Source organism: Pinus tabuliformis, chromosome 2_1, assembly GCF_031772625.1.
Source record: "Pinus tabuliformis cultivar Carrire ecotype Pingquan chromosome 2_1, CPIR1, whole genome shotgun sequence".
In the NCBI taxonomy this organism is placed as follows: Eukaryota; Viridiplantae; Streptophyta; class Pinopsida; order Pinales; family Pinaceae; genus Pinus; species Pinus tabuliformis.
Genome location: NC_142299.1, coordinates 890588136 through 890603988, shown reverse-complemented (window position 1 = coordinate 890603988; position 15853 = coordinate 890588136). Strand labels below are relative to the sequence as shown.

General features: G+C 40.9%; 2 protein-coding genes across 5 annotated transcripts in view; both read left to right on the top strand.

Annotated features, from left to right (window-relative positions):
* Positions 1 to 15853, top strand: part of ESP1 (hydroxyproline-rich glycoprotein family protein) — a 101213-nt gene that overhangs the window by 25688 nt on the left and 59672 nt on the right. The gene's annotated exons all lie outside the window — the stretch shown is intronic.
* Positions 1784 to 2698, top strand: LOC149203504 (uncharacterized). The gene is made up of 2 exons (XM_089400202.1): positions 1784 to 1916; positions 2033 to 2698. The coding sequence occupies exons 1-2, from the start codon at positions 1792 to 1794 to the stop codon at positions 2502 to 2504; spliced, it is 597 nt and encodes a 198-aa protein (XP_089256328.1). The 5' UTR covers positions 1784 to 1791; the 3' UTR covers positions 2505 to 2698.

Here is a 15853-nt window from a genome sequence, read left to right as displayed (position 1 = left end):
CAAAAACAAACATGCCAAGGAAATTGGATCCTTTCTTGGAATATGGTGTACCTGATTCTCCGAATGATAGAGTAAACTTGAGTTGCAAGTTGTGTGGCCACCCTATGTCCGGGGGGGTGTACAGGTTGAAGTTTCACCTTGCAAAAATCCTTAGACATGATGTGGGGCCTTGTACAAATACAACTCCTGAACTTATCCAAAGAGCCATGAGAGCATTGGAAACTTTAGAGCAGACTAGAGAGGCCAAAGAAGAACTCAAAAGGCAACTAAAAAGGTCAGCTGAAGGAAGTGGGCCAAGTGGCACTGGTTCTACTGTAGCATCAACCAATCCGGTAGCTGCATCATCATTTTTTGTTCCTCGAACCACACCTGGTTCACAGCCATCTATCGGTTCAATGCTAAAAAGAACTGAGAAAGAACAAGCTGACAAGTTGCTGGCAAAATTTCTCCTCTGGAGTGATATTCCTTTCAACATTGTAAGGAATAATCCATTTTTCCAACCTACTGTTGATGCTATTGCCAGTGTTGGCCCGGGGTACAAAATCCTTTCTTATCATGATTTCAGAGGCCGGATTCTTCAAAATGAAAAGCGTGACTGCACCCAAAGATTGGAGGATTTTAGGGCATCATGGGCACAAACAGGATGCACTGTTATGTCAGATGGTTGGACTGACCAAAAGGGGAGAATCCTTATAAACTTCTTGGTTAGTTGTCCCAAGGGGACTATGTTTATCAAATCTGTTGATGCATCTGCACAAATCAAAGATGCAAGAACTTTATGTGATTTGCTGGATGTGTTTATTTTGGAGGTGGGTGAACAACATGTTGTCCAAGTCATAATGGACAATGCTGCAAATTATGTTGCTGCTGGTAGGATGCTTATGGACAAGCATCCTACTTTGTTTTGGACACCTTGTGTTGCCCATTGTATTGATTTGATGTTAGAGGACATAGGGAAAATTCCCTTTGTCAAAGATATTGTTGACTCATCAAAAAGCATTACAAAATTTATATATAATCATACATCTGTGCTTAGCTTGATGAGAAGATTCACCAACAACAAAGAGTTGGTGCGCCCCGCCATTACACGGTTTGCCACCAGTTTCATATCTCTTCAATCCCTCTTGATTTCTATGTGGGATGTGAAGAGAATGTTTCTTTCAGAGGAGTGGCGTGCTTTGCCAATGAGCCGCAAACCAGAAGGAGAGGCCGTATGCAGACTAGTTTCATACCAGGAAGACTTCTGGGCGGGAGTGCAGGAGGTGTGCGCTGTTACTGAACCTTTGGTAAAGGTTCTTCGGTTGGTTGATGGTGAGAAGCCCGCAATGGGCTATTTGTATGAAGCCATGGACAGGGCCAAAGAAGCCATTCGGGCCTACTATGATGATAAGGGAGATGATGGGTTTTAGAAACAACTCCTTCTATGGGGAGTGATTGATGAGCGATGGAACAACACACTCCATCGTCCCATTCATGCTGCTGGGTTTTTCCTGAACCTTGCATTTTCTTATGCATGTGGGTTTGATTTTGATGCTGAGATCATGGATGGATTCTTATCCTGTGTCCAGAAGATGGTGCGATCTCCAGAACAACGTATAGAGATCTCTAAACAAATTGAGACATATAGGATGGCAGGTGGCACATTTGGCTTTGAGATGGCTATCAATGATAGGATGATTAAAATGCCAGGTATTTTTTAGTTTGTAACTTTGTTTCAAATTTCATTGTCTCTTCAAATTCCATTTTTTTCTTATGTTTATTTAAAATTTTGTTGTAGATGCATGGTGGAAAATGTATGGTGGCAGGGTACCCCTTCTGCAAAAGCTTGCCATTCGCATCCTCAGCCAAACATGTAGCTCCTCAGGATGTGAGCGCAACTGGAGTGTATTTGAAAAAATACACAAGAAGCGCAATAGGTTAAATTTTAACACTTAAACATTTAAAATATTGCAAATATCCAAATAAATTTTTGAATTCATTAAACAATATTTTTTTTATAATTATTAATTATTATTTCATGATCTTTGTACAGGTTGGAGTCCCAACGACTTAATGACATGGTTTACGTCTACTACAATCTTCGATTGTGGGTGAGGCAACTTGAGAGGACACCTGATGTGGATGCCATCTCATTGGATGGGATTGACACCACTGCTGCATGGAGGGTTGAGGCCGAGAGGCCTCTCATGGAGTCTGCTGATGATTGGTTAGTGCAGGATGTAGTGGAGGGGGAGGAGGAGGAGGAGCAGGAGGAGGAGCAGGTGGAGGAGGAGGAGGAGGAGGAGGAGGAACAGGAGGAGGAGGTGACACCGCCTGCCCGGGCTACCACTGCCACCAGTAGAGGATGTGGTCTACCTCCTATAGCTCCTACTTCTAGTTCTTCAGCTTCTAGAGCACATCAGACTCCACTGCCATCTCCACCAGCACGGGCACCAGCATCTACATCTAGAGGGAAAGGGAAAGCTGTGGCATTTTCTCGCAAGAGGGGCAGAGGAAATCAATAGGATTAGACTTTCATTTTATTGTATATGACATTATGACATGATGAGATACATTATCATATTTTTTGTTGATATTTTGAGGCTGAGTTGGGACTCAGGAGTCAGGACTTACTATTCAGGACATGATTCAATGTTATGTGTGATTTTAGCGCTAGAAATGATATTAAACATCTTATATATTAGTTTTTTTTATCATATTTATGTGTCAATGTATTTATTTTATGTTGTAGATGGTTTAGATATTAAAAAAATTGAAAAAAAATGAAAAAAATGAATATTTTTGTACCAAACGATTATTTCCCGATTATTTCTGATAATTTCCTGATAATTTCCTGATAATTCCGATTTTTTTCCGATTTTTTCCCCGCGTCGATTTAATCCCGATAACGATTAATGCAACATTGTTCCACATAGACTTCCTTCTTAAGCGAACCATGCAAGAAGGCAGTTTTGACTTCCACCTGGTGTAGGTTCCATCCTTGCGAAGCAACAAGGTCTATAATCGAACTAATGGTGGTATATTGGGCAACTGGTGCAAATATCTCATCATAGTCTACTCCTTCCTTTTGAGAGAAGCCTCAAGCTACAAATCTGGCCTTGAACTTTTCAGCACTTCCATCAACTCCATGTTTGAACTTGTAGAGTCATTTGGAAGTGACCACAGACTTGTCCTTGGGTCTAGGAATCACATCCCAGACATCATTCTTCATGATCGACTCATACTCCTCGTTCATCACATCCTTTCAAACTTGTTGCTTCATAGCTTCTTCGAATGTGCAAGGCTCAGATTGTACAATGGTACTCATGGCAGCTACCTTGGTTACTTATTCGACTTCTTGCTTTCACGAAATGTCCCCTTCGGTACGCTATGTTTCTCAGCATCTTCAAGAATATCTTTGAGCTACAAAGGTCTTTTTCTTGAAGTAGAGGGCTCACTAGGAGGTAGATCAATGGGATCCATTGGACCTTCCACATCGGGCATCAGTTCATCAGACAGAGGTTCATTCTACTTTTCTGCATCAACATCATCATTGTCCTTCCTAGGGATAGGAAGATCTTGGATCTTTTTAAGAGCAAAATCTTCATTGAAAGTGACATTAGGACTTAATTCCACTTCCCCTTGACCAAGCACATAGATTCTATATGCCTTTGAAGTTTCATTGTAGCCCACAAACATTCCTTTCTTCCCAGATGCATCTAGTTTGTTCCTTTTCTCTTTCGGTACATGAAAATATACGGGACAACCAAAATTTCTAAAATGAGAAACATTAGGTTTCTTACTGGTGAAAACTTCTTCGGGTGTCTTAAAGTCCAAAGCTTGATGTGGGCATCTGTTTTGGACATACACAGCAGTGTTGGCAGCTTCTCCCCATAAGAACTTCGGAAGACCTTGATCATGTAGCATAGCACAGGTGGCTTCTATGATAGTACGATTCTTCCTTTTGGCAAAACCATTTTGTTTAGGAGTATACGTAGTAGTGGTCGTGCCAACTTCTACACAATAGTCTTTGAATTCATTTGACTCATATTCGGTCCCATTATCTCTCAATATTTTGATCTTCTTCCCTGTTTGATTCTCGACCAAGGCTTTGAAAGAGCGGAACCATTTGAATACTTCATCCTTCTTCTTTAAGAAATAGGTTCATGTTTTGCGAGAGAAGTCATCCACAAAAATAACATAGTACAAACATCCACCCAAAGATGTCACGGGCAACATACCTGATAAATCAGAATGGACCAATTGAAGAATATTGATGGTTTGAGTTTCACTTGAGGGGAATGGCCCCCTTGTATATTTTCCAGCTTCACATCCTTGACAAACACCTTCATGATTTAAGTTGAATTCGGGCATACCTGTGACCATCTTCCTTACATCAGGTAAGGCTTTGAAATGAAGGTGAGCAAATCTCCGGTGCCATAATTTAGATTGAAGAGAAGTATCACAAGTCATTGCTCCCAACGAAATTCCTCCAACCTAATAAATACCTTCAACCCTGAATCCAAGAGTGAATGCATCTCTTGGGTTCCTTTTCCAAACACGAACCTTCCCATCAATAAATGTCACCTTAAAACCTTTATCTTCCATCGCAGAAATAGAAACCAAGTTCTTTTTCAGATCAGGTACATATAACACTTCTTGTAAGTGGAGGGTTTGACCTTGATTTAAATGAAGAGTAACAGTCCCAATTCCTTTCACGGGCTAAGCGGCATTATCCCCAAGTATAATGTCCATGTTTGTCTTCTTTTCAACCAAGTTTGAGAGGGCCTCCATGTACCTAGTGAAGTGCCTTGAGGCACAACTATCAATCAATCAATGATCTAATATGTATGGAGGAGAGGCGGTGGTGAGGGCAAAGATAAGATAAAATTCTTTTTGCTTTACAACATTAACTTCTTCATACCTCGAGTTTCTCGACTTCTTGGGAGGGCGACCATTTCCATTTCGAGCAGCGGTAGCATTCCTCTTTCCTTTGTTGTTGAACCTGTTGTTCCTTTGATTTCCATTGTGCTTGAAGTTGTTGTTATTGTTGTCCTTCTTGTGAGGACACGCTAGCAAAGTGGCCAAACTTGTTACAATTGAAGCATCTTCCTTTTCTTCCTTCCTTGAATCCGGACTTGAACTCTTGTCCTTGATTCCTTGGACCAACATTGTTCCTCCTCTAAGAATGAGCGGAGAAGGAGGTAGGATTGTTTCCATTTGAGGGCTTGTCTCTTTCCATCATCCTTATTTATCTTGAGTGCATCTATCCAATAATTCATCAAATCTTGGAATCCTGTCATTGTTGAGGATGGTAGTGTTGAACACATCCCCATTCTCTTGTAAGGCCGCCAAGTGCAATAAGTGTGAGCTCCATGTCACCAATGACTTCTCCAATAGATAGGAGATCATTCTTGATCTCGATAATCCTCATGAAGTAGGATTGGATGGATCCTCCTCTATCCATCTTGATGTCTTTCAACTTGTTCTTGAGAAAGAGAACTTGATTTTCATTATTTACTTTGAACATCTCAACCAGCTTGTCATACATCTCCTTAGATGTTTCTAAATAAAAAATATAGGCAACCAAAGTCTTGTGAATAGAATCAACAATAATTTTCTTAGCTTTAACCTCACCTTTCTTCTACTTTGCTTGTGCAGCTGTGGATGCATATGAAGGAGGCTCTGATATTCTTCCTTTGACATAGTCCATGGCATCATTTCTTCCAATGTCAAATCTATGGTCATCTTCCATGCATGATAGTCGGATTTGTCCTTAAGTTTGTCCTCGGATTTGAAGAAAGATGTAGTCGTCATTGGGACTAGTTCCCAGCCCTTGTCCAACATCTTCTCTTAGTGATTGCTTTGCTTCACTCTTGCTTGGGCTTTGTCTTCACCTGAGCTCTAATACCATGTTAATTTTAGATAACAATGGTATGTTCTATGCTTTAGCACAATTTACTTCAATGTTCCTTTAGTAGCCTAATGACAATTTCCAATTATATCTAGTAACAATCACATTAACTTAAACACATTAATAGTAAATGCAGATAGAACATAAAAACAAGTGCAGAAGACAAGCCAAGACAAGAGGACATAAGATATGGCGGGATGTTAGGGACAAACCTCAATGTGGGGAAACCCTTTGATCAAATCTTCTTATTATTCTTGAATCTTCAATAGTTCAACACAGAGAGAGAGAGTACAAATATCAAATTAACTTGCCCAAAACAATCCTGTCAAATCAACAGTCAACAATAGTCAACTGCAGCCCTAACCAGAAAGTCAACGATGGTCAAAGTAGCTCCAAAATGTCCTCCAAGCAGCTCAGTCAACAACAGAAGAATTCGATCTTCCAACAGGGTCAAAGTCAACCCAAAAAAATTTGGTCAACCTAGTCAAACACTACTGTAATTTTTGTGGTCAAAGGCTGAAGTCAAAGCAGTCAAATTGTCCCAATCAGCTCGAAAATCGTGCCAATCAATGAGGCCTTCATAAATCAGAATTTTGCCCTCTAGATTGAAGTCAACACATGGTCATACAGTCCAAGTCAATGTTGGTCAACGCTGTTTTGTTCCCTGAAAATTTCAGCCTCCAAAATAGTCTAGAAATTCGGCCTCGTGCCACACATGCGAAGAAGAGAGGTTGTTCTTGAACTGTACGAATCAATCAAGAGAGGAGAGAGATGATGTGATGTGTTGAGATGATGTCCAAATGAGAGAGAGGCCACTCCTTTTTATACACTTCGTTTAGGGTGAGGAGACACATCCATTGGGTTTCATGAGCCTACATTTGACTAAGGCCCACCTTGGGAATTTGTGCATGAGAAAGAATAAATTCAAAATTCCATTTCTGCTTGTCAGAGTGAGATGATCTTTATATCAAAATTGGACCTCTTGAAAAGAGGAATCCAATGCAATAATCATCTCCATCATATGAGCTGTCCTAAGGTGGAATTTGGCCCTAGTTGCCAATTTTAACCAGTGTTTTTAAAACCGGAACCGGTGACCGGACCGGTCCACCTAATGAACCGGTTTACCGACCGGAACCGGTCTAACCGGGATTGGTTTGGTCTAAACGAACCGGTTTTAGAAAAATACATTAAATAATTATTTTTTAATGAAAAAAACTATTTTTAAGATTTAAAACCATGATTCCAAGCCAATAGAGACAAAATATGCAAAGATTGCTCATTGATATACCATGTAAAGCCTTAAAGGTGAATATATCAAAATGGCACCGAGTGCAATACATATCATCGACAAAATACATAAGCAATGAGGCTCTAAATGGCCACTAGAGTGCAAAAATAAAGCCTACAAACTATGGGGCCAGTGGCCTACTACAAGACTTCAGTCTAGACTCTAGACTCTACATATATGATAATAGTAATACTATAATAGTGATCAACATTATCACTTGAAGTTGAAACTTCTCATGAGTCTCAGTCATCATGATCAAACTCAGTTGGTTGAGTCTCGACTCCCAAACTGTGTAGCCACAAACTTCTCTATTGGTTCAGTGACTTGAGTCTCAAACTTCTGAAGGTATTCTGCCCTAATATGCCCTATTATTTCATTTGGTGCTCCACATGGCTTTACATGGCCTCCTATCCCAGCCAAGTGTTGCTTGAACCTGTTAATACCCCCTCCTTGAATGGATTTTTGGCAATATTTGCAGATCATTTTGCCATCAATCATATCACAATGAGCCCATGCAGTATCTTCGGCTTTTGGAGGCATGATGACTCCCTGGATGGTAGATCATAGAAGTGAGAAGTTTATAACACAAAAAAAAAATTCATGGACAGCAGACTCAAATGAGGAATTATCAAGTGCAAATCCTTACCTGGAAATGCAAACTAGCTCCCTTAGCCTCCTCTTGAAGATGGCAACTCCACTGACAGCTACACACTTTCTCCAAAATAGCTCCAACTCCAACTCCAAGATGACTACTTCAGCATAAACTCCACACTCTCCAAGCTCACAAACAAACTCACAAACACTCACAAACACTCCAAATCAGTTGTGTGAGACAAATGAGAGTGAGAGGGGTCTCTTATAGCTTGGAGAGGGCCTTTTTGGAGGGAAAATACCTTTCCCTCCCCCCCAAAACCCCTAAACCACAAACTGCCTGCGCTTTTTCATAAGTTACGGTGGGCTTGCCATAAACCGGCCGGTTTAGGACGGAACCGGCCGGTTTGCTACAAACCGGCCGGTTCCGTCCTAAACCAGCCGGTTTTGACCGGTTAGGGCTAATTTTCGGTCACAAGGCAGAGTTAACCGGGTTTTTAGGCCGGTTCCGACCGGCAGGCCAGCTAACCGGCCGGTTGGACCGGTAACCGGTTTTTGTGAGCGGTTTTAAAAACTATGATTTTAACATACCTGCAAGTAATCATAGTGTTGTTTGCTATTCGGCAAATGAGGAGAACAAATTTCTCCTATGGGTTACCCACTTTTGGTGAGTAACATGGCTCATGTGTTATAAACCTGGGAGGATGTTCATTTGGAGGAGCTTCAATGGCGAAGTGGCTAACAAAGAAGGGAAGGTAAGCAACATATTATTTATGCTCTATTTATTGTGGTCAATGTCAAAGGTGAAGAGAAGACAATTAGGGAGGGTGATGACAAAACTTCTACGACGTAGTATGATGCTCTTATAGTGAAAGAAAAATACGAATTTTGAGTTTGTAGGTTGCTAAAGTGTGGAACAAGTGAGTTTAGTGAACAACCCAAATTCTACATCAAGGGTAGAATGGCCAAACTCTTCAACTGAGATTGACTATATGCCTAGTGTAATCCAAGTGGCCATCCAACAAGGCCATCTTAGAAATGCTCTTGGTCTTGAGAATTTTTGGGTATTGAACTTTAGATGCATTTTTTGGTGCTTTCCCATACATTATTAACTCCAAATACACACAAGCTCAATGAGTCGACTCAATCTTTTAATTTTCTTTCGAACAAACTAAGGAAGAGCTGAAGCAGCCAAATGAGTGAAAAGTTATATTTAACAAGGATCCTCTTTTTTTGGACAACTTAGATTTGTCCATCTTAGCATTCCTACTTAGCCTTGGTTTTGTGTTAGTGTTGGGGTTTTTGCATGTTAGGGATTTTTGTACCTCTTGGGGTTTTTATTAGCAATTTTTGAAAATCTAGTTTTTGCCTTTTGTTATGTGCCTTTTTTTTTCGAATGAACATAGTGGACACATCTCTTTCTTAGAGATAAGCTACCACCATTCTAGCTAGTGTATTGCTTTGCATATTTTAGTGTTTTTACTTATTCATTAATAGAGGTTGGCTTTCATTGTATTATTGTGCCCTTTGAGCCTAATTATTGGGCCTCAAACTAATTGAGCCTAGTGAAGATTTCCCTTAGTGACCTTAGCGACTTCCCATGGAGGACGAAAAGAAAGACAATGAACAAGAGATTCTAGCAAGACGTTGCTTGAGGAAGCCCTTGCGTAATAGAGGAATGAGATGACAAATGATTTTGCTTAGATCCTTCAATGAACCCTTGCAAATAGGAGTCACTTTGGAGGTATGGTGCCTTTGTAGGTACATACTAAGTTTGTCATTCCTTTGTTTGAAGGCAACATGGACACAAATGCTTTAGAGAAATGACTAAGTCTACTAGAGGGTTATTACTCTGTTCAAGATTTTTCCAATAGTGAAAAGATCTCTGTACTCCTTAAACCCCTTTCTTAGGTCAAATATTGGTGGGACATTTTATTGTGTGCAACATGTTGAAGATGAATCTCAAGCATATGGGCTAGGACCCACTTGGTTGGCTTTTGTTGATGCCCTCAAAGAGTTCTATCCTACTACAATGACCAGTACATGAGATGTACAAATTTGTGCTAGGAGAAGTATTGGGTGGTGTCAAAGTACACCAATACCTTCCATACCTTGTGTTTGAAGTTTTTTATCAAGGACTTTGAATGGCACTTGGTTTTAAAATACCATAGTGGCCTACATAAATACTTCCAAACAAAAATGTAGTTTTTGGATATTTCTTCATTTGGAGTCAATAATATGCTGTCAAGATTGAGCAAAAGTTTTGATAGAAAGGGTAAGAGAGTTCGGGTCTACAAATTAGCCACAACAAAAGAATGGTAAGGATGATGCTAATTGGTATAACAAAGGATAGAGAGAGGATAACCAATCTCAAGACAACTAGTCCCAGCCGCATGCAAAGAATATTTGTGGGAAGTCAAAGGACATTGGAAAGTGGTGTGAGATCCACAAAAGCCCTTGGCACAACACAAAGGAATGTGACTCCAAACGATCGTTGTTGGGCGAGTTGAAAGCCTGAGAATTGGACTTTGGTTGGGACTCTAATTTTCTGTTATAAGTGAAAACATATCATCAACATAGAGACCATTGTTATCATTACTATTGCAAAGGTCCAACCCAAGGAACTAGAGGAGCCTTCGGAAGGTTAGTACTTCTTTTACTCACAAATGTGGGTGAAGAAGACTTTGCTACATTTCATTGTTGACAACATCTAGAAGAACTCGATCTTGATAGAGGTTGTCAAGAAGTTGAAGCTACAATGATGCCACACCCTTGACCACACAACATTGTGTTGATTTTTGTGTAGCATTTGGAGGTATTCCCGCATGCCCAAGTCGGCCTAGAAGAATTATGAAGAATTAAAATAAACTTTTATTTTTATTTTTGAATGACAGGTTGGGCCAGGAGGGTGAAGGGACGTGTCCCTTGGGTTATTTCACCCCATTCGACTAGTGTATATAGATGATGCGACATCTCCTTTTTCTCCAACCAAGCAAGTTTCTTGGACAGCCATATGTCTGGAGAAAAGGAGGATGAGTCGACTGTTTTGAAAGAGCTGTTTCTCTCTGTTTGACTGAGTTTGACTCGAGCTGATTGAACTATTTTAGGCCAAGTTTGATCAGGGCTGACTGAGCTGCAGGAGGGTCGCACTTGCGCAGAAATTTGACTGCAGTCAGTCACAAGACCGAAATTTGACTGTAGTTAACTGCAATTGACAGCAGTCAACCACAGTTGACCGCAATTGACTGCAGGAGCCACAGGGCTGAAGTTTGACCACAGGCTGACTGTTTGACTAGCACTGACTTATGAGCATTTTGGCTGTTTTATTTGCATCAACCTGCTGCTACTTTGACCAGGTTTTGACTGGTATTTGGAAATGTACTTGGCACAGATTTTTAGACAAATTGTTGATTTGTAAACCTCGCTGAAGATTAATTTCTCTTAAGAAAAGTTGCTGGGTTTTCTCCCAAGGTTTGGTTGCCTAGGGTAAAATATTGTCTCTATTGTGCATGACTGTCTTTCTTTGATATTTACTGTTTCTGCTGCATTTACTGTTGATATTTTTCTATGTATAGTTGCTCAATGATATCAGTGGCATGAGATAAATTGATTGAAGTCTGAAGATCATTAGGTAGTAATTATCAGATCAGAAACTTGTTTTCTACTTCCACCTTGTAGAAAATTCAACACATTGGTTGGTTCAGCTAGGGATGAGACATTCACATCAATGAGCAATGTGACCTGCATTACAACATCAAGCCCTCCAAAGATGAGGTAATGTGTGATGTTACCTTGAAATTTGTTATGTTCTTTTACAACAACGTGTAAGCGTCATTTGTTTAGGAGTCCAGGCCCTGTAGTGTCATTGTTACTTTAGCAGGTCAGCTCTATAGGATACTAGAGGTGGCTTAGACTGTTGTAGTCTCTCTGATCACAACAAAGCAATGCATGGAAGTAATTTCTCAAATTGGGATATTTGTTCTCTTCATGGCTTGGTTGGAAGGATACCGAAAGATCTTTCTGATTGCTAAGGTCTCTATATGGGGTCTATTTACACAGCAGAAGCAAGTGGACAAGATGGCAGAAAAATCTAGAGATAGTTTTTCAACAAGATTGATTTGAACTCAAGTTATCACTAGGTGCCAATCAAGCAAACTGATGTGTGGTTGGACATGGCTTTAGTTGACTAATGCTTCAACAATGTTCTTGACAATGATGGGTGACCGTGATATCTTGCAACCATTCACTGACTAATGCTTCAACAATGTTCATGAGGGTGATGGGTGATATCTTGCAACCATTCACCAATTATTGTGGTCATATATTTGGACAATATTCTTACTTTCAGTAGAACATTGGAGGAGTATTCGAAGCACATTCACCATGTGCTTAGCACCTTGTGGCAACACTAGTTATATGCCAATTTGGAGAAGCTCTCATTTGACATGCAGAGAATTTAGTATGCAGGACAAATCATGAATCGCTGTGGCATGCTTGTGGATATTCTTTCACAATTCTGGATTTTCTTCTTTCTAGAAGGCAACAAAACATCTAGAAAAACATCGCTTTAGTCTTTCTAGTCTAGATAACAGTTTGAGGAGACGGTGTGATTCCCTTTCAATGAACTTTATTTGAAAATTTTGATACTCAATTAAGTAATCGTTGGTCTTTGAATAATCTAGTATTTTTTGGTCACAACCTTCATTATATGCTTCTTTCCTCTGTTTCCGTACGTGAATTGTTGTACATTGGCCCTAAACTCAAAAAAGACTTGCAGGTAATATTTGATGTATGGTACATTGTCCATTTGGACATTACTCATTCATTACGTCCAAGGTTAATTTAGTAAGTGCTTATATCCTGTGATCACATTAGGATCTTTTTTCTGTAGTCTTCATCTTTGTGCTCGTACTTTGGGGAGGCGGGGGTGGCATCTATGACACATATATATTTTTCCCATTAGGTATATTTATGGCATTTTTTGTAATATTGCAGCTTAGCTAACCCTCAGTGTCATTGTGTTAATATTTATGACAGTAGGAACTGGGAAGATAATTCTTAACGTACACATGAAAGTCCTTTTAATGCAGGCTTGGAATTGGCCTTGTTCAGTCTAATGCTAGACTGGAAATTGATTTTAATGTAGAAATTTCTGTTTTCCCACCCCGGTTTTCAGTTTCACCTTATTTCTCCCATGTAGTTAAATGCCCTTTTCCATAACCATACATTTAACACGCTGGAAAAAATAAATTTGCTGAAAACACAAATTCTGGAAATTTTACAGAACGCTGGAAATTGCAGAAATAAAAATCAGCAGTAATAAACAGCCATTAAAACACATTTAAACACTGAGATTTTTGGTCAATGTGACCCTGGAAAAACCCCCTACAACTCTTGGGGAAAACCAGTTCGAGAGCTCTTCTTTGTTTCTGAAAATGCCTTTTTCACAGTGAGAAATATTCAGCAAAAAAATCATCAAGCAAATTTACAACTTATCTCTTTTCCCATGCCTCCCAGCAAACTGGAAATTACAGCAAACAGGACAGCAATAAATGCTGTATGGCCTCCTCGATTTTTGTGCCCACTTTCAGCATTAAATGCTGTTGTACAGCCAGCATTAACTGCGTTGTACGAACTACAATAAATGCGCTGTACGGCCCTCGTTTTGCATGCAGAAAAATCAACAAACTGCTCGATTTTTGTGCAAACCACTCCTCGAAAATCATGCCAAAATCTGCCTTTCACTGTGTGCTGAACCAGTTGTACAAATCTGCTCAATTGCTGCCTTGGAATGTGTGCCAAGCTGCTGTCTCCTTCTCCTCCCTGCTCAGAAATCTCCCTTGCTCTCTTGCTCTCCTTCTCTCAATCTGCTCATGAAAGAATTAATGACCTTTTCCTCCTTTTCCTCCATTAATCTAACCCCAAGTGACTTTTGGGTGATCCAAGTGACTTTTGGGTGATCCCTAAATCCAATGGCTGAAATAGATTGAGATCTAAGGGCTGAGATTAAATGCTCATTTAAATCTCACTTTCTATTTTTTAATTCACCCCACTTTAATAAAGACCCACTTAGTCATTTATTTCCAAAGTCACTTTTCCTTTCTAATTTTTCATTGACTTTATAAAAGTCACTTTAAAATTAGACTTAGTAACTTTATCACTTAAAGTCACTTTTAAATTAGATTTAACTTTATAAAAATTATAAAGTTACTTTAGGAGAAAAATTAAATTCTTTTGGACACTTTTCCCTAGGCCAAAGATCAAAGCCTAAGGGAACCACCTGTCCTCCAGTACCAAATTTCAACACTCCCTCTTACCGAGGAAGGTGTTCCTCACCACACCCATCTTGTCTCTGAAGTAGACATGCTTGCCCCGTGGTAAGGCTTTGGTAAGAATATCTGCAAGCTGCTCATCAGTGGAAATATACTCAAGCTTCACAACTCCCTTTTGAACAGTCTCTGATGAAATGATATCTGATCCAGATATGCTTTGACCTGTCATGAAATACTGGATTCTCCGTGAGTTTAATGCAACTCTGATTATCACAGTAAATCACTGAAGGTCTCAACGGCTGACCAAATAAGCCAAACAAAATCTTGCGAAGCCAAATAACCTCACAACTAGCTAGACTGGCTGCCATATACTCTGCTTTCGCTGAACTCAGTGCTACTGACTGCTGCTTCCGGCTGAACCATGACACTACTGCTGAACCCAACCCAAAACAACACCCTGAAGTGCTCTTCCTATCAGAAGCACAACCTGCCCAATCAGAATCAGTGTATCCTGCCAATCTCACTCCATCTCCCTGCCTGTAGTCCAGACCATAATCCACTGTCCCCTGCAAGTATGTATCTATCCTGGAGTACCAAGCTCTGGGAGCTTGCTTCAGGCCATAAAGGGCCTTCTTCAGTCTACACACATGGGACTCCTTCCCATGCACCTCAAAGCCCTGTGGCTGTTCAATGTACACCTCCTCCTGTATGAAGCCATTGAGAAATGCAGTCTTCACATCCATCTGGTGGATCTTCCAACCCATCTCTGCTGCTATCAATATAATGGAGCGGATCGAAGTATATCGAGCCACGGGAGCGAAGGTCTCTTCATAATCAACTCCCTCTACCTGGGAGAACCCTCTAGCCACAAACCTTGCTTTGAATTTCTCAATGCTGCCATCTGCAGCATGCTTTACCTTGTAAAGCCATCTGGAAGTAACCACGGATTTGCCCTCAGGCCTTGGCACCACCTCCCGAACATCATTCTTCATGATAGAAGAATACTCCTCCTGCATGGCCTCTCTCCAGACCTGCTGGCTAGCTGCCTCCTCATAGCTAGAAGGCTCAGAGTCAAGGATGCTGGTAACCATCGCCATATAGCTACAAAACCTCTCAGGTGGTCTACTCTCTCTGACCGGCCTCTTCGGCTCAGCAACAGATGTGGCATCTCTCAAGGTGTCCTGAAGCCACTTGGGCTTTCTCTTCCCTGAGCATGCTTCTCCCATAGGAGAATGAAACTCCTCCTCCTCATCACCATCAGTAGCCTGAACTCCTGACTGTCTGTCTGCTGTCCTCCTGCCTGCACCTGAACCTGTAGAAGCTGAGGTACCGTGTGAACTGTCCATCAGTGGACTCCCTAGTGAACTGCTCTGTGAACTGCTTTGCATGCTGCCCGGAGCACCACCCCTCTGGCTCGACGAGCCACTGCTCACTGACGGACCTGACATCCTCATAGATGTACCTTCGGATCCTCTTGATCCCTGCCCACTGGATCCCTGCGACTGACTCAACTGCTGCTGAGGGTCTGGCTGATCCAGATACTCTAACTCCCGTGACCTCCTAAAGGCCCTGACCTCCTCGAACTTCACATCCCGTCTGACAACAACTCTCCTCTGTGCAGGAATGTAAATCCGAAAGGCCTTTGAGGTCTCACTGTAGCCCACAAAGATACCCTTCTCTGCGGTGGGCTCTAGTTTGGTCCTCTTCTCCTTGGGTATATAGGAGTATGTAATGCATCCAAAGATATGAAGATGACCAATATCAGGCTTCTTCCCAGAGAAAGCCTCCTCCAGAGTCATGTGCCCCAAG